Source organism: Ips typographus, linkage group LG10, assembly GCF_016097725.1.
Source record: "Ips typographus isolate SLU linkage group LG10, UJ_Ityp_2.0, whole genome shotgun sequence".
Lineage (NCBI taxonomy): Eukaryota > Metazoa > Arthropoda > Insecta > Coleoptera > Curculionidae > Ips > Ips typographus.
Genome location: NC_138431.1, coordinates 2,867,486 through 2,893,262, shown reverse-complemented (window position 1 = coordinate 2,893,262; position 25,777 = coordinate 2,867,486). Strand labels below are relative to the sequence as shown.

The following is a 25,777-nucleotide window of genomic DNA, read 5'->3' as shown; positions in this document are numbered from 1 at the left end:
TTTCTAGGAGATCAAACTTTGACACCGCTTTTTTTCCCTGACTGTACCAAATTCTGTAGGTTTTTCAGCTTATTAGATAGGAAATTTAATGAGGATTCCAAAAATGTGCTTAAAACCGTCATTTTTTTGCCCCAAGTGGGTTTTACAGACGATTTTGTCCCTGACTGTCCTTTCAAACTGTGTTTCTGGCAGATCAAGTTTCAAAAACCAACCGACATACACATGGGTGTGTGTTTGTACCACCGAGTTACATGCCTGATGAAGCCAAAAAGTAGAAACACGTGTCTCCAGGTTATCATCCTTGTTATTCCTTTCTGCTACCCATTTTTTGCGGAATTCAATCAAAATCAATACATTACCTATTGTCCAATCCTGATCAATATTTCTCTCAATCAATGGAACTGGCTGATAAATTCTCAGAGCTTCCTTAACGACAATATCCATATATTTAAGGTCGTTGATCTGCGAAAGAGTTAATTCGATTTTGGGATCTTTGCCAAGCACTTCGCATAATTCCTCGTACACTTTGGCCTGATGGCGAGGATTTTGTGCCAAAGCGTACAACGTAAAACATTCAGCAGTCGCCGAAGTGTCGTGGCCCTAAAAAGACACAATTTATGGTGCTAACCCCACATTTTTGTGGCGCACAAAAAGCATATTCCTATCGAAATTTGTATACTTAGTTTTTCAGAAAAATTTGTATTTAAAAAAAAGAGAATGCCAAAACTCTGGCAAGTCTATTGACGTTTAAATGACACCCGTAACTGTCATAGTAACCAAGTTGAAGGCTATCAAAAATGACTTAAAAAGTGCTTGAAATTGGTAGCTTAAATATAATTTAGTGCAATGCAGTGTTTAACAGCTTGTAACTCAGTTGCTAGTATAGCTACAACGTTCATTCAAAAACCATTCGAAAACCCGTAAAATTCTCTTTAAATCATGTGAATGCACTTTTTACTGTATCTGTCACTAGAATGGAGTTACACTAGCTTCAACTTAAATAACTTGAAACTGTCTTAGTGCAATGCAGTGCTTATTTTGACGAGTTGTAACTCCGTTGTTAGTAAAGTTACAACGTTCATTCAAAAACCAATCTAAAACCCGTAAAATTCTCTTAAAATCTTGTAAATGCACTTTTTACTGTAACTGTCACTAGAATTGAGTTACACTAGCTTCAACTTAACTAACTTGAAACTGTCTTAGTGCAATGCAGTGTTTATTTTGACGGGTTGTAACTCCGTTGCTAGTAAAGTTACAACGTTCTTTCAAAAACCATTCGAAAACCCGTAAAATTCTCTTTAAATCATGTAAACGCACTTTTTACTGTAACTGTCACTAGAATGGAGTTACACTAGCTTCAACTTAAATAACTTGAAACTGTTTTAGTGTAATGCAGTGTTTATTTTGACGGCTTGTAACTCCGTTGTTAGTAAAGTTACAACGTTCAGTCAACCACCAATCAAAAACCTGTAAAATTCTCTTTAAATCATGTAAACGCACTTTTTACTGTAACTGTCACTAGAATTGAGTTACACTAGCTTCAACTTAAATAACTTGAAACTGTTTTAGTGTAATGCAGTGTTTATTTTGACAGGTTGTAACTCCGTTGCTAGTAAAGTTATAACGTTCATTCAAAAACCATTCGAAAACCTGTGAAATTCTCTTTAAACCATGTAAACGCACTTTTTACTGTAACTGTCACTAGAATATAGTTACACTAGCTTCAACTTAAATAACTTAAAACTCTCTTAGTGGAATGCAGTGTTTATTTTGACGGGTTGTAACTCCGTTGTTAGTAAAGTTACAACGTTCATTCGAAAACCCGTAAAATTCTATTTAAATCATGTACATGCACTTTTTACTGTAACTGTCACTAGAAGGGAGTTACACTAGCTTCAACTTAACTAACTTAAAACTCTCTTAGTGGAATGCAGTGTTCATTTTGACGGGTTGTAACTCCGTTGTTAGTAAAGTTACAACGTTCACTCAAAAACCATTCGAAAACCCGTAAAATTCTCTTTAAATCATGTAAATGCACTTTTTACTGTAACTGTCACTAGAAGGGAGTTACACTAGCTTCAACTTAAATAACTTCAAACTGTCTTAGTGCAATGCAGTGTTTATTTCGACGGGTTGTAACTCTGTTGTTAGTAAAGTTACAACGTTCATTCAAAAACCATTCGAAAACACGTAAAATTCTCATTAAATCATGTAACCACACTTTTTACTGTAACTGTCACTAGAATGGAGTTACACTAGCTTCAACTTAAATAACTTGAAACTGTCTTAGTGCCATGCAGTGTTTATTTCGACGAGTTGTAACTCTGTTGTTAGTAAAATTACAACGTTCTTTCAAAAACCATTCGAAAACCCGTAAAATTCTCTTTAGACCATGTAAACGCACTTTTTACTGTAACTGTCACTAGAATATAGTTACACTAGCTTCAACTTAAATAACTTAAAACTCTCTTAGTGGAATGCAGTGTTTATTTTGATGGGTTGTAACTCCGTTGTTGGTAAAGTTACAACGGTCATTCAAAAACCATTCAAAAGTCCGTAAAATTCTCTTAAAATCTTGTAAATGCACTTTTTACTGTAACTGTCACTAGAATTGAGTTACACTAGCTTCAACTTAAATAACTTGAATTGCTCAGTTTTCTAATACAAAGTGTAATTTTCTTGCTGTTGACAGTTATGACAGTTATGACGTTTGACTTTTAAGAATGACAGTTGACGTATATGCATGCAAAAGTGCATTTTGTACTTGCACTCGCACATATTTTACATGTCTATCATGGACGTTTTGACAGTTGTGACACGGTTGTCTATTCAGAATGCAGTTTGACAGCTGTCACATAGAATGTTACTAGACTTTTTTTAGGTTTTCTGTCTTTGTCTCGCGCATGCATTTTCTGAATGTCTCTGTGTCCTTGTTTGATAACATTGCAACAAAATTTCGCTACTTTGTCTCGCGCATGCACTCATCTGTCCGTTACACGATTACCCTAATAATCGGTTTTTCTTTTACCACCCTGTATATTTGTGTCATAATTCTTACTTCAAACATGAACGTGTTCACTTCGTCCCTTATATCGGTATCAGACAGGTTTTCGCCCTTTTCGCTGGCTTCCAGCAACATATCGAGCAAAGCAGACCGGACTTTAATACCATCTTCACCATCCCCTGTCATCTGTAAGAGGTAAACTTAACTGGCGCTGGTTGAGGATTTGAGGAAAATTAGGTACTTTTCCTTTCCTCGCATATTCGGCTTTCCTTTTCTCGACGATTTTCTGGCAAAAGTCGTGCAAAACGTCCAGAGTTTTCTGGTAGATTTCGTACGGTTTGGTGAATCTGAAGAACAGCGGATGGCCCATCCAGCCCGAGTAGAAACGAAAAACGAAAATTTCCAGAAAGTCCTTAACAGCCTTCACGTATTTTGGATTTTGTTGGGTTTGAGCTCCGATTGGTGTACCAAATGCCGTTTCTGTGTAAAATATTAATTAATTAATTTGATTTAGAAGTAAATAATAGGAAATTCGGTCGGACTCGAACCAAAACTATCAAGCAACCTTCACTAAAACTGTCAAATTGCTCTTTTTCCTGCTCCAACTAACTCTAAACGTTCCTCCAACATTTCAAAATAGTCTAGAAGCTTCCAGAACTTTCTAGAAACTTCCGAAAGCTTCTAGAACAGTCTAGAAACTTTAGCATGCTCCTAAAGCAGTCGCAAGTTTTCAGAATGGTCTAGGAGCTTTCAATTAGTCCAGAAACTGTCTAAAAGCTTCCAGATGATTATGAAACAGTCTAACAACTTCCAGAACTATCTGGAAGCTTCAAACTACTTCCGAAACAGTCTAAAAGCTTCCAGGTGATTGCAAAACAGTCTAAAAGCTATCAAAACTGTCTAGAAACTGCATGAAACATCTAGAAACTCTCAAAAGCTTCTAGAACAATCTAGAAACTTCCAAATGCTGTTGAAGTAGTCTAAAAGCATTCAAAAAGCTTCCAGAATAGTCTAGGAGCTTTCAACTAGTCCAGAAACTGTCTAAAAGCTTCAAGATGATTCTGAAACGGTCTAACAACTTCCAGAACTGTCTGGAAGCTTCAAACTACTCCCAAAACAGTCTAAAAGCTTCCAGGTGATTGCAAAACAGTTGAAAAGCTATCAAAACTGTCTAGAAACTGCATGAAACATCTATAAACTCTCAAAAGCTTCTAAAACAATCTAGAAACTTCCAAATGCTGCTGAAGTAGTCTAAAAGCATTCAAAAAGCTTCCAGAATAGTCTAGGAGCTTTCAACTACTCTAAAAACTGTCTAAAAGCTTCCAGATGATTATGAAACGGTCTAACAACTTCCAGAACTGTCTGGAAGCTTTAAACTACTCCCGAAACAGTCTAAAAGCTTCCAGGTGATTGCAAAACTGTCTAAAAGCTATCAAAACTGTCTAGAAAATGCATGAAACATCTAGAAATCTTCAAAAGCTTCTAGAACAATCTAGAAACTTCCAAATGCTGTTGAAGTAGTCTAAAAGCATTCAAAAAGCTTCCTGAATAGTCTAGGCGCTTTCAAATAGTCCAGAAACTGTCTAAAACCTTCCAGATGATTCTGAAATAGTCTAAAAACTTCCAGAACTATCTAGAAGCTTCAAACTACTCCCGAAACAGTCTAAAAGCCTCCAGGTGATTGCAAAACAGTCTAAAAGCTATCAAAACTGTCTAGAAACTGCATGAAACATCCAGAAACTCTCAAAAGCTTCTAGAACAATCTAGAAATTTCCAAATGCTGTTGAAGTAGTCTAAAAGCATTCAGAAAGCTTCCAGAATAGTCTAGGAGCTTTCAACTACTCTAAAAACTGTCTAAAAGCTTCCAGATGATTCTGAAACAGTCTAAAAACTTCCAGAACTGTTTGGGAGCTTCAAACTGCTCCCAAAGCATAAAAATTGACTTTTGACTTCCATAAAGTCAATTTTTGGTTCATTTTACTGTAACAAGCAAACTTTGACAGATGGCGTAAATGTACCAATTACCCTGTGACACTAGAACATTATTTCCATGACACAAAAATATAAAAGTGTAAACAAACTTGACAGAGTTTTGTTTATTTTTGTTTACATTTTATACTTTTATGGTACAGATTTTGACAGTTGTGACGTAACTGCCAATTGAAAGAATGCCTGAGTGTCACGTGAAAATTGTCATTTACGTCATCTGTCAAAGTTTACTGTCAGCTGTCAAAATAGACACCGCCTAGGTGAGAGAACAATACTGAAACTAATTAAAGTGATAAAATCTGTCAAAAATAGTTGAACTGTCAACTGTCAAAACTTGCTGACACTTTTTTGACATTTTTAGGTAAAAAGCTGGTACTCACCACAAATAATATCCAGAGACATTAAATTAACGAAATCGAACATGTCCATCGTTTTTCCTGGTGAATCCCCAATTGCCGCCGAAACCTTGTCAAGCATTATGTTGATCTGTCTGTTGAATATTTGCATGAAATCCTCCAAAACTGCGAAGTGGAATGTGGGTGTGATCATTTTCCTGCGTTGCTTCCATTTTTCACCTTTAAAACCCCAAAAAACGAACTTAATAATGATTAAAGTTTTTCACCGATATCTCAGAAACGGTTCGAGATATCACGCTGAAATTTACAGAGTTATTAGAACCAACCAGGCTGGATCTTTTGTCAAGAATACATTTTTGCCGTAACTCGCTTGGTTTTTGCGTAAAATCAACACGAAACTGAGCAAACCATTTGGAAAAAGTCGTCAAATTCAAGTTTTACTTTTGTAACTTTACAGCTTTATTGTACCTAGTTTGACAGTTTTGACACATGTCATGGGTTATATAAGTGACGTTTGACATAATGGCAAAATCCTAACCACAGAAATATTTAATTCATTTCATGTGCTTGAATTACAAGCTGTCAAAGTTGCAAAAATACTGGTTTAATCAAATTTAGTTCAATTGGTGTTTTGTGATAACATAACCGTGTTGTTTGACAACTGTTCCAGAAACACTGTAGGTAATTTTAAAGAGGACATTTTAGGCTACAATTTGATATAAAAAAGTTTTCCGATACCTGTCAAAATAAGCGAGTTACAATCTGTCAAATCTGCAAATATGCCAGTTTGACCAAATTTCGTAACTGTGGGGTTTCGTGACAAAATAACCTTATTATTTGACAACTGTTCCAGAAACACTGTAGGTCATTTTGAAAAGGACATTTTAGGCTACAATTTGATATAAAAAAGTTTTCCGATACCTGTCAAAATAACCGAGTTACAAGCTGTCAAATTTGCAAATATACCAGTTTGACCAAATTTCGTAACTGTGGGGTTTCGTGACAACATAACCTTGTTATTTGACAACTGTTCCAGAAACACTGTGGGTCATTTTAAAAAGGACATTTTAGGCTACAATTTGATATAAAAAAGTTTTCCGATACCTGTCAAAATAAGCGAGTTACAATCTGTCAAATCTGCAAATATGCCAGTTTGACCAAATTTCGTAACTGTGGGGTTTCGTGACAAAATAACCTTATTATTTGACAACTGTTCCAGAAACACTGTGGGTCATTTTAAAAAGGACATTTTAGGCTACAATTTGATATAAAAAAGTTTTCCGATACCTGTCAAAATAAGCGAGTTACAATCTGTCAAATCTGCAAATATGCCAGTTTGACCAAATTTCGTAACTGTGGGGTTTCGTGACAAAATAACCTTATTATTTGACAACTGTTCCAGAAACACTGTAGGTCATTTTAAAAAGGACATTTTAGGCTACAATTTGATATAAAAAAGTTTTCCGATACCTGTCAAAATAACCCAGTTACAAGCTGTCAAATTTGAAAATATACCAGTTTGACCAAATTTAGTAAAATTGGGGTTTTGCGACCAAATAACCGCGTTGTTTGACAACTGTTCCAGAAACACTGTAGGTCATTTTAAAGAGGAAACTTTAGGCTACAATTTGATATAAAAAAGTTTTCCGATACCTGTCAAAATAACCGAGTTGCAAGCTGTCAAATTTGCAAATATACCAGTTTGACCGAATTTAGTAAATATGGGGTTTGCGACCAAATAACCATGTTATTTGACAACTGTTCCAGAAACACTGTAGGTCATTTTAAAGAGGACATTTTAGGCTACAATTTGATATAAGACAGTTTCTCGACATCTGTCAAAATAACCAAATTACAAGCTGTCAAAATTGACCAAACACAAATTTGACAAAATTCAGCAAAACCGAGGCCCTTTAGTGCAGAATCATAATAATTGCAAAACATCAAAATGTTGACCTGTCAAATTTGACAAAAGTAGCCTAAAAATGTCAAAATACCTGTCAAAATTATGATTAAAGCTTGTCTCAAACCGTCGTCAAAAAAATCAAATATTTTTTTGTTGTTTGACAATCAAATTTCACTTTAAATCTGTCATGTCAAAGTGACAGCTGTCATTTTTAAGTACAACTATGTGTGACACCTGTCAAAATTTTGTGAAAATGTCACAAAACTAAGTTAATTAAGAGACAGATTTGACTGTAGGGTAATCTGAACGAAACAGTTTACACTGTTTATTTTAAATCCTGCTAACTCGGTTAATTTGACAGATACGTCAAAATAACCCATAAACTAATTGATAGTGCAGACTTTGAGCAATCCGAAACTTTTTTCATATGAAGCGTACTAGTTCAAGTTACGCCGCTAGAGAGCGCCAAAGTCTAGCAAACATTTTTTTGCCACTGACTATCATATACAAATATAGTACAAATTCTAACCTCGACTGACTAAGAGACCATCTCCTAGCCACGGTTTGAACAAATCATATCCAGTGGATTTTGAGAGGTTAATACTGGAGGTGAGGAGGTCCTCCAAGTACTCGGGTTTGTTGATCACTAACCTCAAAGTTGGGCCTGTCCACAGTTTGTAAAAGTTTCCATACTTCTGCTGTAAACGTAGCAAACCTTGCAAATAGTCTGCAAAAGATTTGTTTAGAAGATTAGTAACACAAAAAAATAAATAAAACAAAAAAATACACAAAAAAATACAAATAAATTTTATCTTTAAAACCTGAAACCAAATTTTGACTTCAAAACATTGAAAACTGCCTTGGAAACCAAGTTTTGACTTGGATACTTCAAATGTTGCTTTGAAAACTTTAAATTCACTTCGTATCCATGGAAATTGACTTAAAATTAGTATTTTCAGTCCATTTTCATGATTTTCAAGTGAACTATCACACTTACACCTTGAAAATTGATCCGCAAATCAAATTCTCACTTTAAAACCTTGAAAACTGCCTTAGAAATCATATTTTGACTTCAAAGCCTTGAAAACTGCCTTGGAAACCAAATTTTGACTTGGACACTTCAAATGTTGCTTTGAAAACTTTAAATTCACTTTGTATTAATGGAAATTGACTTAAAATTTGTATTTTGAGTCAGTTTTCATGATTTTCAAGTGTACTATCACACTTACACCCTGAAAATTGATTAGAAAACCAAATTTTGACTTCAAAATTTTGAAAACTGCCTTGGAAATTTTGACTTGGACACTTGAAATGTTTTGCTTCGAAAACTTTAAAATCAATTTGTATGAATGGAAATTGACTTAAAATTTGTGTTTTGAGTCAGTTTTCATTATTTTCAAGTGAACTATCACACTTACAGCCAGAAAATTGATTAGGAAACCAAATTTTGACTTGGACACTTCAAATGTTGCTTTCATTACTTTAGACTCACCTCATATCAATGGAAATTGACCTAAAATTTGTATTTTCAGTCAATTTTCATGATTTTCAAGTGAACTATCACACTTACAGCCTGAAAATTGATTAGCAAACCAAACTTTGACTTTAAAACCTTGAAAACTAAATTTTGACTTTAAAACCTTGAAAACTGTCTTTGAAACCAAATTTTGACTTCAAAACCTTGAAAACTGCTTTAGAAACCATATTTTGACTTGGACACTTCAAATGTTGCTTCGAAAACTTTAAATTCACTTTGTGTCAATGGAAATTGACTTTAAATTTGTGTTTTGAGTCAGTTTTCATTATTTTCAAGTGAACTATCACACTTACAGCCTGAAAATTGATTAGGAAACCAAATGTTGACTTTAAAACATTGAAAACTGCTTTAGAAACCAAGTTTTGACTTCAAAACCTTGAAAACTGCCTTGGAAACCAAATTTTAACTTGGACACTTCAAATGTTGCTTTAAAAACTTTAGATTCACCTCATATCAATGGAAATTGACGTATAATTTGTATTTTGAGTCAGTTTTCATGATTTTCAGGTGAACTATCACACTTACAGTCAGAAAATTGATTAGGAAACCAAATTTTGACTTCAAAACCTTGAAAACTGCCCTGGAAACCAAATTTTGACTTAGACACTTCAAATGTTGCATTAAAAACTTTAGATTTACCTCATATCAATAGAAATTGCTCTAAAATTTTTATTATGAGTCAGTTTTCATGACTTTCAAGTGAACTATCACACTTACAGCCTGAAAATTGATTAGCACACCAAATTTCAACTTTAAAACCTGGAAAACTGCCTTGGAAACCAACTTTTGACTTGGACACTTGAAATGTTGCTTTGAAAACTTTAGATTCACCTTATATCAATGGAAATTGACCTAAAATTTGTATTTTGAATCAGTTTTCAAGATTTTTAAGTAAACTATCACACTTACAGCTTAAAAATTGTTTAGGAAACCAAAATTTGACTTTAAAACATTGAAAACTGCCTTGGAAACTAAATTTTAACTATAAAACCTTGAAAACTGCCTTGGAAACAATATTTTGACTTCAGAAACTGTAATAATCTGAACTACTTCTTCTGAAGTCATTTTGGCACGCTCTTGTTTAACATTTTAGGGTCTTCTGGTCATTATGGATGGCTCAGAAGTCAAATTTGACATTTTTGGGTCTTCTGAATGTTACTGGACAGCCCAAAGTTCAAATTTGAAAATTTAATAATCTTCTGAAGCCATTTTGGCACGTTTAAAGGTTAGAGGTTTAATGTTTTAAAGTCTTTCCAGTTTTAGCGATGAATCAAAAGTCTAATTTAACAATTTAGGGTCTTCTAACTCTTTGTTGGGGTTTCTCAGAAGATAACTTTGACATTTTCAGAGTCTTCTGGTCATTATAAATAGCTCAGAAGACTTGTTTGACATTTTTGAAGCTTATGTATTTTACTGGACTCTCTAGAATTAAAATTTGACAATTTAATGGTTTTCTGAAGCCATTTTGGTATGTTCAAGTGTACGGTTTAACCTTTTAGGATCTTCTCATTTTTAGTAAAGGCTCAGAAGTCAAATTTAACAATTTGTGATCTTCTGAGTCCTGGTTCGGTTTTTCAGAAAATACTTTTTGCATTTTTGGTGTTTCTGACGCCATTTGGAACAATTAAGTGTTACGTTAAACATTTCAGGGTCATTATCGGTCGCTCAGAAGTCAAATTGTCTCCTGAATGTCACTGGACTGCTCAGAAGTAAAATTTGTGCATTTTCATGCTTGATTTGAAAGTTTCTTTTAGTCAAACATATACAGGGTGTCTCACTGAAAACAGTACATTAATGCGGACACAGATGGTGAACTTGATCAAACCCCAGTTGATTTCAAGGGAACTGGAAATGGACACCCTGTATCTTTGTTCCAGATGAATCGATCTTGTCGAAACTGGGGACATTACTGCAACACACTTTCCTCTACCAGTACTTGAAATTTTCAGACTTTTTGCTCACTCTGTTTATACAAGGTGAACTTTTGTAAACAAAATGTAAACTAACTCGCCTGAAGGAGTTTTTCCTAACAATTTGGTATTTCCTAGAATTGGTACTGGTTCTGGACCAGGAATTTGGAAACCAAATTTTGACTTCAAAATCTTTAAAACTGTCTTCGAAACCAAATTTTGACTTGGACACTTAAAATGTTGCTTTAAAAACTTTAGATTTACCTCATATCAATAGAAATTGACCTAAAATTTGTATTTTGAGTCAGTTTTGATGATTTTCAAGTGAACTATCACACTTACAGCCTGAAAATTGAATAGCACACCAAATTTTGACTTCAAAACCTGGAAAACTGCCTTGGAAACCAAATATTGACTTTAAAACCTTGAAAACTGTCTTTGAAACCATATTTTGACTTTAAAACCTTGAAAACTGTTTTAGAAATCAAATTTTGCCTTCAAAACCTTGGAAACCAAATTTTGACTTGGACACTTGAAATGTTGCTTTGAAAACTTTAAATTCACTTCGTATCAATGATAATTGACTTAAAATTTGTATTTTGAGTCAGTTTTCATGATTTTCAAGTGAACTGTCATACTTACAGCCTGAAAATTGATTAGCAAACTAAATTTTGACTTTAAAACATTGAAAACTGCCTTAGAAACCATATTTTGACTTTAAAACCTTGAAAACTGCCTTAAAAACAAAATTTTGACTTCAAAGGCTTGAAGACTGCTTTAGAAACCTAATTTTGACTTCAAAACCTTGAAAACTGCCTTGGAAACCAAATTTTAACTTGGACACTTCAAATGTTGCTTTAAAAACTTTAGAATCACCTCATATCAATGGAAATTGACCTATAATTTGTATTTTGAGTCAGTTTTCATGATTTTCAAGTGAACTATCACACTTACAGCCTGAAAATTGAATAGCACACCAAATTTTGACTTAGACACTTCAAATGTTGCTTTGAAAACTTTAAATTCACTTGGTATCAATGGAAATTGACATCAAATTTGTATTTTGAGTCAGATTTCATGATTTTCAAGTAAACTATCACATTTACAGCCTGAAAATTGATTAGGAAACCAAATTTTGACTTCGGAAGCTTGAAAACTGCTTTAGAAACCTAATTTTGACTTCAAAACCTTGAAAACTGCCTTGGAAACCAAATTTTGACTTAGACACTTCAAATGTTGCTTTGAAAACTTTAAATTCACTTGGTATCAATGGAAATTGACATCAAATTTGTATTTTGAGTCAGTTTTCATGATTTTCAAGTAAACTATCACATTTACAGCCTGAAAATTGATCAGCAAACCAAATTTTAAGTTTAAAACCTGGAAAACTGCCTTAGAAACCAAATTTTGACTTCAAAACCTTGAAAACTGCCTTGGAAATCAAATTTTGACTTGGACACTTCAAAGGTTGCTTTGAAAACTGTAAATTCACTTTGTATCAATGGAAATTGACTTAAAATTTGTATTTTGAGTCAGTTTTCATGATTTTCAAGTAAACTATCACATTTACAACCGGAAAATTGATTAGGAAACTAAATTTTGAAATCAAAACCTTAAAAACTGCCTTGGAAACCAAATTTTGACTTGTACACTTCAAATGTTGCTTCGAAAACTTTAGATTCACCTCATGTCAATGTAAATTGACCTAAAATTTGTATTTTCAGTCAATTTTCATGATTTTCAATTGAACTATCACATTTACAGCCTGAAAATTGATCAACAAACCAAATTTTAACTTTAAAACCTTGAAAACTGTCTTTGAAATCAAATTTTCACTTAGACACTTCAAATGTTGCTTTGAAAACTTTAAATTCACTTCGTATCCATGGAAACTGACTTGAAATTAGTATTTTCAGTCCATTTTCATGATTTTCAAGTGAACTATCACACTTACACCTTGAAAATTTATCCGCAAATCAAATTCTAACTTTAAAACCTTGAAAACTGCCTTAGAAACCATATTTTGACTTGGACACTTCAAATGTTGCTTCGAAAACTTTAGATTCATCTCATGTCAATGGAATTTGCCTTTAAATTTGTATTTTCAGTCAATTTTCATGATTTTCAAGTGAACTATCACACTTACAGCCTGAAAATTGATCAGCAAACCAAATTTTAACTTTAAAACCTTGAAAACTGCCTTGGAAACTAAATTTTGACTTTAAAACCTTGAAAACTATCTTTGAAACCAAATTTTGACTTCAAAACCTTGAAAACTGCCTTAGAAACCATATTTTGACTTGGACACTTCAAATGTTGCTTCGAAAACTTTCAATTCACTTTGTATCAATGGAAATTGACTTTAAATTTGTGTTTTGAGTCAGTTTTCATTATTTTCAAGTGAATTATCACACTTACAGCCTGAAAATTGATTAGGAAAACAAATTTTGACTTCAAAATCTTGAAAACTGCCTTGGAAACCAAATTTTGAGTTGGATACTTGAAAGGTTGCTTTGAAAACTTTAAATTCACCTGGTATCAATGGAAATTGACATCAAATTTGTATTTTGAGTCAGTTTTCATGATTTTCAAGTAAACTATCACATTTACAGCCTGAAAATTGATTAGGAAACCAAATTTTGACTTCGGAAGCTTGAAAACTGCTTTAGAAACCTAATTTTGACTTCAAAACCTTGAAAACTGCCTTGAAAACCAAATTTTGACTTGGACACTTGAAATGTTGCTTTAAAAACTTTAGATTCACTTTGTATCAATGGAAATTGACTTAAAGTTTGTATTTTGAGTCAGTTTTTATGATTTTCAAGTGAACTATCACACTTACAGCCTGAAAATTGATTAGCAAACCAAGTTTTGACTTCAAAACCTTGAAAACTGCCTTGGAAACCAAATTTTAACTTGGACACTTCAAATGTTGCTTTAAAAACTTTAGATTCACCTCATATCAATGGAAATTGACGTATAATTTGTATTTTGAGTCAGTTTTCATGATTTTCAGGTGAACTATCACACTTACAGTCAGAAAATTGATTAGGAAACCAAATTTTGACTTCAAAACCTTGAAAACTGCCCTGGAAACCAAATTTTGACTTAGACACTTCAAATGTTGCTTTAAAAACTTTAGATTTACCTCATATCAATAGAAATTGCTCTAAAATTTTTATTATGAGTCAGTTTTCATGACTTTCAAGTGAACTATCACACTTACAGCCTGAAAATTGATTAGCACACCAAATTTCAACTTTAAAACCTGGAAAACTGCCTTGGAAACCAACTTTTGACTTGGACACTTGAAATGTTGCTTTGAAAACTTTAGATTCACCTTATATCAATGGAAATTGACCTAAAATTTGTATTTTGAATCAGTTTTCAAGATTTTTAAGTAAACTATCACACTTACAGCTTAAAAATTGTTTAGGAAACCAAAATTTGACTTTAAAACATTGAAAACTGCCTTGGAAACTAAATTTTAACTATAAAACCTTGAAAACTGCCTTGGAAACAATATTTTGACTTCAGAAACTGTAATAATCTGAACTACTTCTTCTGAAGTCATTTTGGCACGCTCTTGTTTAACATTTTAGGGTCTTCTGGTCATTATGGATGGCTCAGAAGCCAAATTTGACATTTTTGGGTCTTCTGAATGCTACTGGACAGCCCAAAGTTCAAATTTGAAAATTTAATAATCTTCTGAAGCCATTTTGGCACGTTTAAATGTTAGGTTTAATGTTTTAAAGTCTTTCCAGTTTTAGTGATGATTCAAAAGTCAAATTTAACAATTTAGGGTCTTCTAACTCTTTGTTGGGGTTTCTCAGAACATAACTTTGACATTTTCAGAGTCTTCTGGTCATTATAAATAGCTCAGAAGACTTGTTTGACATTTTTGAAGCTTATGTATTTTACTGGACCCTCTAGAATTAAAATTTGACAATTTAATGGTTTTCTGAAGCCATTTTGTTATGTTCAAGTGTACGGTTTAACATTTTAGGATCTTCTCATTTTTAGTAATGGCTCAGAAGTACAATTTATGATCTTCTGAGTCCTGGTTGGGTTTTTCAGAAAATACTTTTTGCATTTTTGGTGTTTCTGACGCCATTTGGAACAATTAAGTGTTACGTTAAACATTTCAGGGTCATTATCGGTCGCTCAGAAGTCAAATTGTCTTCTGAATGTCACTGGACTGCTCAGAAGTAAAATTTGTGCATTTTTATGCTTGATTTGAAAATTTCTTTTAGTCACACATATACAGGGTGTCTCACTGAAAACAGTACATTAATGCGGACACAGATGGTGAACTTGATCAAACCCCAGTTGATTTCAAGGAAACTGGAATTGGACACCCTGTATCTTTGTTCCAGATGAATCGATCTTGTCGAAACTGGGGACATTACTCCAACGCACTTTCCTCTACCAGTCCTTGAAATTTTCAGACTTTTTGCTCACTCTGTTTATACAGGGTGAACTTTTGTAAACAAAATGTAAACTAACTCGCCTGAAGGAGTTTTTCCCAACAATTTGGTATTTCCTAGAATTGGTACTGGTTCTGGACCAGGAATTCGGAAACCAAACTTTGACTTCAAAATCTTTAAAACTGTCTTCGAAACCAAATTTTGACTTGGACACTTAAAATGTCGCTTTAAAAACTTTAGATTTACCTCATATCAATAGAAGATGACCTAAAATTTGTATTTTGAGTCAGTTTTGATGATTTTCAAGTGAACTATCACACTTACAGCCTGAAAATTGAATAGCACACCAAATTTTGACTTCAAAACCTGGAAATCTGCCTTGGAAACCAAATTTTGACTTTAAAACATTGAAAACTGTCTTTGAAACCATATTTTGACTTTAAAACCTTGAAAACTGTTTTAGAAATCAAATTTTGACTTCAAAACCTTGAAAACTGCCTTGGAAACCAAATTTTGACTTAGACACTTCAAATGTTGCTTTGAAAACTTTAAATTCACTTTGTATCAATGATAATTGACTTAAAATTTGTATTTTGAGTCAGTTTTCATGATTTTCAAGTGAACTATCATACTTACAGCCTGAAAATTGATTAGCAAACTAAATTTTGACTTTAAAACATTGAAAACTGCCTTAGAAACCATATTTTGACTTTAAAACCTTGAAAACTGCCTTAAAAACAAAATTTTGACTTCAAAGGCTTGAAGACTGCTTTAGAAACCTAATTTTGACTTTAAAACCTTGAAAACTGCCTTGGAAACCAAATTTTAACTTGGACACTTCAAATGTTGCCTTACAAACTTTAGATTCACCTCATATCAATGGAAATTGACGTATAATTTGTATTTTGAGTCAGTTTTCATGATTTTCAAGTGAACTATCACACTTACAGCCTGAAAATTGAATAGCACACCAAATTTTGACTTCAAAACCTGGAAAACTGCCTTGGAAACCAAATTTTGACTTAGACACTTCAAATGTTGCTTTGAAAACTTTAAATTCACTTTGTATCAATGATAATTGACTTAAAATTTGTATTTTGAGTCAGTTTTCATGATTTTCAAGTGAACTATCATACTTACAGCCTGAAAATTGATTAGCAAACTAAATTTTGACTTTAAAACATTGAAAACTGCCTTAGAAACCATATTTTGACTTTAAAACCTTGAAAACTGCCTTAAAAACAAAATTTTGACTTCAAAGGCTTGAAGACTGCTTTAGAAACCTAATTTTGACTTTAAAACCTTGAAAACTGCCTTGGAAACCAAATTTTAACTTGGACACTTCAAATGTTGCCTTACAAACTTTAGATTCACCTCATATCAATGGAAATTGACGTATAATTTGTATTTTGAGTCAGTTTTCATGATTTTCAAGTGAACTATCACACTTACAGCCTGAAAATTGAATAGCACACCAAATTTTGACTTCAAAACCTTGAAAACTGCCTTGGAAACCAAATTTTGACTTAGACACTTCAAATGTTGCTTTGAAAACTTTAAATTCACTTTGTATCAATGATAATTGACTTAAAATTTGTATTTTGAGTCAGTTTTCATGATTTTCAAGTGAACTATCATACTTACAGCCTGAAAATTGATTAGCAAACTAAATTTTGACTTTAAAACATTGAAAACTGCCTTAGAAACCATATTTTGACTTTAAAACCTTGAAAACTGCCTTAAAAACAAAATTTTGACTTCAAAGGCTTGAAGACTGCTTTAGAAACCTAATTTTGACTTTAAAACCTTGAAAACTGCCTTGGAAACCAAATTTTAACTTGGACACTTCAAATGTTGCCTTACAAACTTTAGATTCACCTCATATCAATGGAAATTGACGTATAATTTGTATTTTGAGTCAGTTTTCATGATTTTCAAGTGAACTATCATACTTACAGCCTGAAAATTGATTAGCAAACTAAATTTTGACTTTAAAACATTGAAAACTGCCTTAGAAACCATATTTTGACTTTAAAACCTTGAAAACTGCCTTAAAAACAAAATTTTGACTTCAAAGGCTTGAAGACTGCTTTAGAAACCTAATTTTGACTTCAAAACCTTGAAAACTGCCTTGGAAACCAAATTTTAACTTGGACACTTCAAATGTTGCTTTAAAAACTTTAGAATCACCTCATATCAATGGAAATTGACCTATAATTTGTATTTTGAGTCAGTTTTCATGATTTTCAAGTGAACTATCACACTTACAGCCTGAAAATTGAATAGCACACCAAATTTTGACTTCAAAACCTGGAAAACTGCCTTGGAAACCAAATTTTGACTTAGACACTTCAAATGTTGCTTTGAAAACTTTAAATTCACTTGGTATCAATGGAAATTGACATCAAATTTGTATTTTGAGTCAGTTTTCATGATTTTCAAGTAAACTATCACATTTACAGCCTGAAAATTGATTAGGAAATCAAATTTTGACTTCGGAAGCTTGAAAACTGCTTTAGAAACCTAATTTTGACTTCAAAACCTTGAAAACTGCCTTGGAAACCAAATTTTGACTTGGAAACTTGAAATGTTGCTTTGAAAACTTTAAATTCACTTTGTATCAATGGAAATTGACTTAAAACTTGTATTTTGAGTCAGTTTTCATGATTTTCAAGTAAACTATCACATTTACAGCCTGAAAATTGATTAGGAAACCAAATTTTGACTTCGAATGCTTGAAAACTGCTTTAGAAACCTAATTTTGACTTCAAAACCTTGAAAACTGCCTTGGAAACCAAATTTTGACTTGGACACTTGAAATGTTGCTTTGAAAACTTTAAATTCACTTTGTATCAATGATAATTGACTTAAAATTTGTATTTTGAGTCAGTTTTCATGATTTTCAAGTGAACTATCATACTTACAGCCTGAAAATTGATTAGCAAACTAAATTTTTACTTTAAAACATTGAAAACTGCCTTAGAAACCATATTTTGACTTTAAAACCTTGAAAACTGCCTTAAAAACAAAAATTTTGACTTCAAAGGCTTGAAGACTGCTTTAGAAACCTAATTTTGACTTCAAAACCTTGAAAACTGCCTTGGAAACCAAATTTTAACTTGGACACTTCAAATGTTGCTTTAAAAACTTTAGAATCACCTCATATCAATGGAAATTGACCTATAATTTGTATTTTGAGTCAGTTTTCATGATTTTCAAGTGAACTATCACACTTACAGCCTGAAAATTGAATAGCACACCAAATTTTGACTTCAAAACCTGGAAAACTGCCTTGGCAACCAAATTTTGACTTAGACACTTCAAATGTTGCTTTGAAAACTTTAAATTCACTTGGTGTCAATGGAAATTGACATCAAATTTGTATTTTGAGTCAGTTTTCATGATTTTCAAGTAAACTATCACATTTACAGCCTGAAAATTGATTAGGAAACCAAATTTTGACTTCGGAAGCTTGAAAACTGCTTTAGAAACCTAATTTTGACTTCAAAACCTTGAAAACTGCCTTGGAAACCAAATTTTGACTTGGACACTTAAAATGTTGCTTTGAAAACTTTAAATTCACTTTGTATCAATGGAAATTGACTTAAAATTTGTATTTTGAGTCAGGTTTCATGATTTTCAAGTAAACTATCACATTTACAGCCTGAAAATTGATTAGGAAACCAAATTTTGACTTCGACAGCTTGAAAACTGCTTTAGAAACCTAATTTTGACTTCAAAACCTTGAAAACTGCCTTGGAAACCAAATTTTAACTTGGACACTTCAAATGTTGCTTTAAAAACTTTAGAATCACCTCATATCAATGGAAATTGACCTATAATTTGTATTTTGAGTCAGTTTTCAAGATTTTCAAGTGAACTATCACACTTACAGCCTGAAAATTGAATAGCACACCAAATTTTGACTTCAAAACCTGGAAAACTGCCTTGGAAACCAAATTTTGACTTAGACACTTCAAATGTTGCTTTGAAAACTTTAAATTCACTTTGTATCAATGGAAATTGACTTAAAACTTGTATTTTGAGTCAGTTTTCATGATTTTCAAGTAAACTATCACATTTACAGCCTGAAAATTGATTAGGAAACCAAATTTTTACTTCGGAAGCTTGAAAACTGCTTTAGAAACCTAATTTTGACTTCAAAACCTTGAAAACTGCCTTGGAAACCAAATTTTGACTTGGAAACTTGAAATGTTGCTTTGAAAACTTTAAATTCACTTTGTATCAATGGAAATTGACTTAAAACTTGTATTTTGAGTCAGTTTTCATGATTTTCAAGTAAACTATCACATTTACAGCCTGAAAATTGATTAGGAAACCAAATTTTGACTTCGGAAGCTTGAAAACTGCTTTAGAAACCTAATTTTGACTTCAAAACCTTGAAAACTGCCTTGGAAACCAAATTTTGACTTGGAAACTTGAAATGTTGCTTTGAAAACTTTAAATTCACTTTGTATCAATGGAAATTGACTTAAAACTTGTATTTTGAGTCAGTTTTCATGATTTTCAAGTTAACTATCATACTTACAGCCTGAAAATTGATTAAAAAACTAAATTTTGACTTTAAAACATTGAAAGCTGCTTTAGAAACCTAATTTTGACTTCAAAACCCTGAAAACTGCCTTGGAAACCAAATTTTAACTTGGACATATCAAATGTTGCTTTACAAACTTTAGATTCACCTCATATCAATGGAAATTGACGTATAATTTGTATTTTGAGTCAGTTTTCATGATTTTCAAGTAAACTATCATACTTACAGCCTGAAAATTGATTAGAAAACCAAATTTTGACTTGAACACTTCAAATGTTGCTTCGAAAACTTTAAATTCACTTTAAATCAATGGAAATTGAATTAAAATTTGTATTTTGAGTCAGTTTTCATGATTTTCAAGTAAACTATCACATTTGCAGCCTGAAAATTGATTAGGAAACCAAATTTTGACTTGGACACTTGAAATGTTGCTTTGAAAACTTTAAATTCACTTTGTATCAATGGAAATTGACTTAAAATTTGTATTTTGAGTCAGGTTTCATGATTTTCAAGTAAACTATCACATTTACAGCCTGAAAATTGATTAGGAAACCAAATTTTGACTTCGAATGCTTGAAAACTGCTTTAGAAACCTAATTTTGACTTCAAAACCTTGAAAACTGCCTTGGAAACCAAATTTTGACTTGGACACTTGAAATGTTGCTTTGAAAACTTTAAATTCACTTTGTATCAATGGAAATTGACTTAAAACTTGTATTTTGAGTCAGTTTTCATGATTTTCAAGTTAACTATCATACTTACAGCCTGAAAATTGATCAAAAAACTAAATTTTGACTTTAAAACATTGAAAGCTGCTTTAGAAACCTAATTTTGACTTCAAAACCCTGAAAACTGCCTTGGAAACCAAATTTTAACTTGGACACATCAAATGTTGCTTTACAAACTTTAGATTCACCTCATATCAATGGAAATTGACGTATAATTTGTATTTTGAGTCAGTTTTCATGATTTTCAAGTAAACTATCATACTTACAGCCTGAAAATTGATTAGAAAACCAAATTTTGACTTGAACACTTCAAATGTTGCTTCGAAAACTTTAAATTCACTTTAAATCAATGGAAATTGAATTAAAATTTGTATTTTGAGTCAGTTTTCATGATTTTCAAGTAAACTATCACATTTGCAGCCTGAAAATTGATTAGGAAACCAAATTTTGACTTTAAAACCTTGAAAACTGCCTTAGAAACAATATTTTGACTTCAAAACCTTGAAAACTGCTTTGAAACTAACTCACCTGAAGGAGATTTTCCCAACAATTTGGTATTTCCTAGAATTGGTACTGGTTCTGGACCAGGAATTTTCGAAAGTTTTCGATTCTTAAACACGTTCCAGTACCAGTTTACTAATGGACTTAGTAGTATTATCACTAAAGAGCTTAAAACAGGCCAGCAAATGTAACCTAACATGGCTGAAAGACTGACTGTTTTTGTTTTCGTTATTCGCTAAATTGATACTGATTGTTTCAAATTTGTCGCGTAGTTTATAGGCCTAATTTTATTATCTGAATTACAAGGGTATATCGATTCGTTTGAATTTGGAATAAAAATACCAGAAATATACAAGGCGACTCATTGAAAATACAAGATTCAATTCAAAGTTCACTCTGTATTTATTATTAAATAACTCAGTAGACGTTTTCGCTAAAGACGCTTTACAGGGTAGTCAAGTAAAAATTTCAAAGCCTACAAATTGGTATATTGAACCACCCTGTGATTGTCAAAATAACTGAAGTACAGGGTGTTAAAGTGAAAATTATGCAATTAAGTTCACTCTGTATTTAGGGCGTCAAAGGTAGAATAGAAGAAAAGGTTATCGGATAGGAAATTTAATGAGGATTTCAAAAATGTGCTTAAAAGAGTCATTTTATTACTCCAAGTGGGGTTTACAGGCAATTTTGTCCCTGACTGTCCTTTCAAACTGGGTGTCTGGAAGTTCACACTTTGACACCGCTTCTCTTCCTGACTGTACTAATAATTTTAGTGTTTTTTCAGGTTATCAGATAGAGAATTTTAAGAGGATTCCAAAAATGTGCTTAAAAGAGTTATTTTATTACTCCAAGTGGGGTTTACAGGCGATTTTGTCCCTGACTGTCCTTTCAAATTGTGTTTCTGTCAGTTCAGTTTTTGACACAGCTTCTCCCACTGACTATACAAATAATTTTAGTGTTTTTCCAGATTATCGGATAGAAAATTTAATGAGGATTCAAAAAATGTGCTTAAAAGGGTAATTTTATTACTCCAAGTGGAGTTTACAGGCGATTTTGTCCCTGACTATCCTTTCAAACTGTGTTTCTGTCAGTTCAAACTTTGACACCGCTTCTCTCCCTGACTGTACTAATAATTTTAGTGTTTTCAATGTATATCGGATAGAAAATTTAATGAGGATTCCAAAAATGTGCTTAAAACACCCATTTTATTACTCCAAGTTTGTTTTACAGGCGATTTTGTCCCTGACTGTCCTTTCAAACTGGGTTTCTGTCAGTTCAAACTTTGACACCGTTTCTCTCCCTGACTATAAAAGTAATTTTAGTGTTTTTCCAAGTTATCGGATAGAAAATTTAATGAGGATTCAAAAAATGTGCTTAAAAGGGTAATTTTATTACTCCAAGTGGAGTTTACAGGGGATTTTGTCCCTGACTGTCCTTTCAAACTGTGTTTCTGTCAGTTCAAATTTAGACACCGCTACTCTCCCTGACTATGCAGATAATTTTAATATTTTCCAGGTTATTGGATAGAAAATTTAATGAGGATTCCAAAAATGTGCTTAAAACACCCATTTTATTACTCCAAGTGAGATTTACAGGCGATTTTGTCCCTGACTGTCCTTTCAAACTGGGTTTCTGTCAGTTCAAACTTTGACACCGTTTCTCTCACTGACTATAAAAGTAATTTTAGTGTTTTTCCAGGTTATCGGATAGAAAATTTAAAGAGGATTCCAAAAACGTGCTTAAAACACCCATTTTATTACTCCAAGTGTGGTTTAAAGGTAACTTTGTCCCTGACTGTCCTTTCAAATAGTGTTTCTGTCAGTTCAGTTTTTGACACAGCTTCTCTCACTGACTATACAAATAATTTTAGTGTTTTTCCAGATTATCGGATAGAAAATTTAATGAGGATTTCAAAAATGTGCTTAAAACACCCATTTTATTACTCCAAGTGTGGTTTACAGGCGATTTTGTCCCTGACTGTCTTTTCAAACTGTGTTTTTGTCAGTTCACACCTTGACACCGCTTCTCTCCCTGACTGTACTAATAAATTTAGTGTTTTTACAGGTTATCGGATAGAAAATTTAACGAGGATTTCAAAAATGTGCTTAAAACACCCATTTTATTACTCCAAGTGTGGTTTAAAGGTAACTTTGTCCCTGACTGTCCTTTCAAATAGTGTTTCTGTCAGTTCAGTTTTTGACACAGCTTCTCTCACTGACTATACAAATAATTTTAGTGTTTTTCCAGATTATCGGATAGAAAATTTAATGAGGATTCAAAAAATGTGCTTAAAAGGGTAATTTTATTACTCCAAGTGGAGTTTACAGGCAATTTTGTCCCTGACTGTCCTTTCAAACTGTGCTTCTGTCAGTTGAAAGTTTGGCACCGCTTCTCTCCCCGACTATACAAATAATTTTAGTGTTCTACCAGATTATCGGATAGAAAATTTAATGAGGATTCCAAAAATGTGCTTAAAACACCCATTTTATTACTCCAAGTTTGTTTTACAGGCGATTTTGTCCCTGACTGTCCTTTCAAACTGGGTTTCTATCAGTTCAAACTTTGACACAGTTTCTCTCCCTGACTATAAAAGTAATTTTAGTGTTTTTCCAGGTTATCGGATAGAAAATTTAATGAGGATTCCAAAAATGTGCTTAAAACACCCATTTTATTACTCCAAGTTTGTTTTACAGGCGATTTTGTCCCTGACTGTCCTTTCAAACTGGGTTTCTATCAGTTCAAACTTTGACACCGTTTCTCTCCCTGACTATAAAAGTAATTTTAGTGTTTTTCCAGGTTATCGGATAGAAAATTTAATGAGGATTCAAAAAATGTGCTTAAAAGGGTAATTTTATTACTCCAAGTGGAGTTTACAGGGGATTTTGTCCCTGACTGTCCTTTCAAACTGTGTTTCTGTCAGTTCAAAATTAGACACTGTTACTCTCCCTGACTATACAGATAATTTTAATATCTTCCAGGTTATTGGATAGAAAATTGAATGAGGATTCCAAAAATGTGCTTACAGCAGCCATTTTATTACTCCAAGTGAGGTTTACAGGCGATTTTGTCCCTGACTGTCTTTTCAAACTGTGTTTTTGTCAGTTCACACCTTGACACCGCTTCTCTCCCTGACTGTACTAATAAATTTAGTGTTTTTACAGGTTATCGGATAGAAAATTTAACGAGGATTTCAAAAATGTGCTTAAAACACCCATTTTATTACTCCAAGTGTGGTTTACAGGCGATTTTGTCCCTGACTGTCTTTTCAAACTGTGTTTTTGTCATTTGAAACTTTGACACAGCTTCTCTCTTTGACTATACCAATAATTGTAGTGTTTTTCCAGATTATCGGATAGAGAATTTTAAGAGGATTCCAAAAATGTGCTTAAAACAGTCATTTTATTACTCCAAGTGGGGTTTACAGGCGATTTTGTCACTGACTGTCCTTTTAGACGGTGTTTTTATCAGTTCAAACTTTTACACCGCTTCTCTCCCTGACTGTACAAATAATTTAAGTGTTTTACCAGGTTGTCGGATAGGAAATTTAATGAGGATTCCAAAAATGTGCTTACAGCAGCCATTTTATTACTTCGAGTGTGTTTTACAGGCGATTTTGTCCCTGACTGTCCTTTCAAATTGTGTTTCTGTCAGTTCATTTTTTGACACAGCTTCTCTCACTGACTATACAAATATTTTTAAGGTTTTACCAGGTTATCGGATAGGACATTTAATGAGGATTTCAAAAATGTGCTTCAAATAGTCGTATTCTCACTCCAAGTGCGATTTTGTCCTTGATTGTCCTTTCAAACTGTGTTTCTGGCAGTTCACACTTTGATGCCGCTATTCTCCCTGACTGTACCCAATTTTGTAGTGTTTTTTTATGTTATCGAATAGGAAAAACATTTACTGGTCAAATTGGAATTTACTGGTAAAGTTGGTAAATTTTCCTGTCACGGTGAAAATACGCCCATCATTACAGAAAAGCGTATTTTAGTGTCAGAAGTCAAAAAAACTGTCTGACAACTGTCAAATTTTAAATTTTCAGATTGTCTAAATTTGAATAGTTTGGTTTTAGAGTTGAAAAATCAAATTTTCAATTTTTATTGCGTCAAAAGTGGTAAGTTAATTTTCAAAGTCAAAGTAGTGTCAAAAGTTAAAAAACTGTCAGACAACTGTCAAATTCTTAAAAGGAACTTTTAGAATAGTAGCTTCCAAAACCAAAAATGTCATTTTCAAGTGTCAAAGTCAAAAAAAATCGCCTGACAACTGTCAAATTCAAATTTTTCAGGTAGTCTAAATGGAAAATGTGTGGATTTGCAGGTAAACATTATAACCAACTCAAAAAACTGTCTGACAATGCCGTTATTTCACGTATTTTTTACTAGAGACTTTTCTTTTTTGCTATCACGTGACACTAAGATACTTTTTCAACGTATGATTACGTCAGAACTGTTAAAATAGCCACCACTAAACTGTATTTGACCTCTCTGCCTTTACCTTTACTTTTCACATTGAAGATTGATTAATTTTGACAGTTGTGACATAGAAGACAGTTATTTGACAGCTGTCACGCGATACTAGGACGCTTTAATGTTGACACCTCTACGTCATAACTGTCAAAACATTCGACGTAAAGCTGTAGCGTTTCTCAAACTTGGGCAGCTGTATAGTTTCACTGTGTGTAGAGGTAATGTTTGACAGTTGTGACGTACGTGAAGTATCACGTGGCTGGTCACGTCAAATGGCTTTCGCAGCCTTAATTTGACTAATCACCTAATCGAACAAAAATCACTATATTGAGCAAAATTTTCGTGCACTTTTCCAGAAAATCGCGAATAACTCGCTTATTTCAAACACTCTGTAT

The 25,777-nt window shown here is 32.9% G+C and overlaps 2 protein-coding genes across 2 annotated transcripts in view; one reads left to right on the top strand and one right to left on the bottom strand.

Annotated features, from left to right (window-relative positions):
- The window catches only part of LOC145735040 (cytochrome P450 4d2-like), a 43,309-nt gene extending 22,160 nt beyond the window's left edge, over positions 1–21,149 (bottom strand). Inside the window, exons 1-6 of the mRNA XM_081988761.1 lie at positions 20,941–21,149; positions 7,785–7,982; positions 5,374–5,568; positions 3,246–3,484; positions 3,059–3,190; positions 360–600 (exon numbers count right to left, since the gene is read on the bottom strand). Of these exons, the coding sequence (XP_081844887.1) occupies positions 360–600; positions 3,059–3,190; positions 3,246–3,484; positions 5,374–5,568; positions 7,785–7,982; positions 20,941–21,112 (1,177 nt within the window). The 5' untranslated portion in view covers positions 21,113–21,149. The remainder of the gene's footprint in view (positions 1–359; positions 601–3,058; positions 3,191–3,245; positions 3,485–5,373; positions 5,569–7,784; positions 7,983–20,940) is intronic.
- LOC145734368 (uncharacterized) overlaps positions 1–25,777 on the top strand; it is a 173,172-nt gene that overhangs the window by 67,673 nt on the left and 79,722 nt on the right. The gene's annotated exons all lie outside the window — the stretch shown is intronic.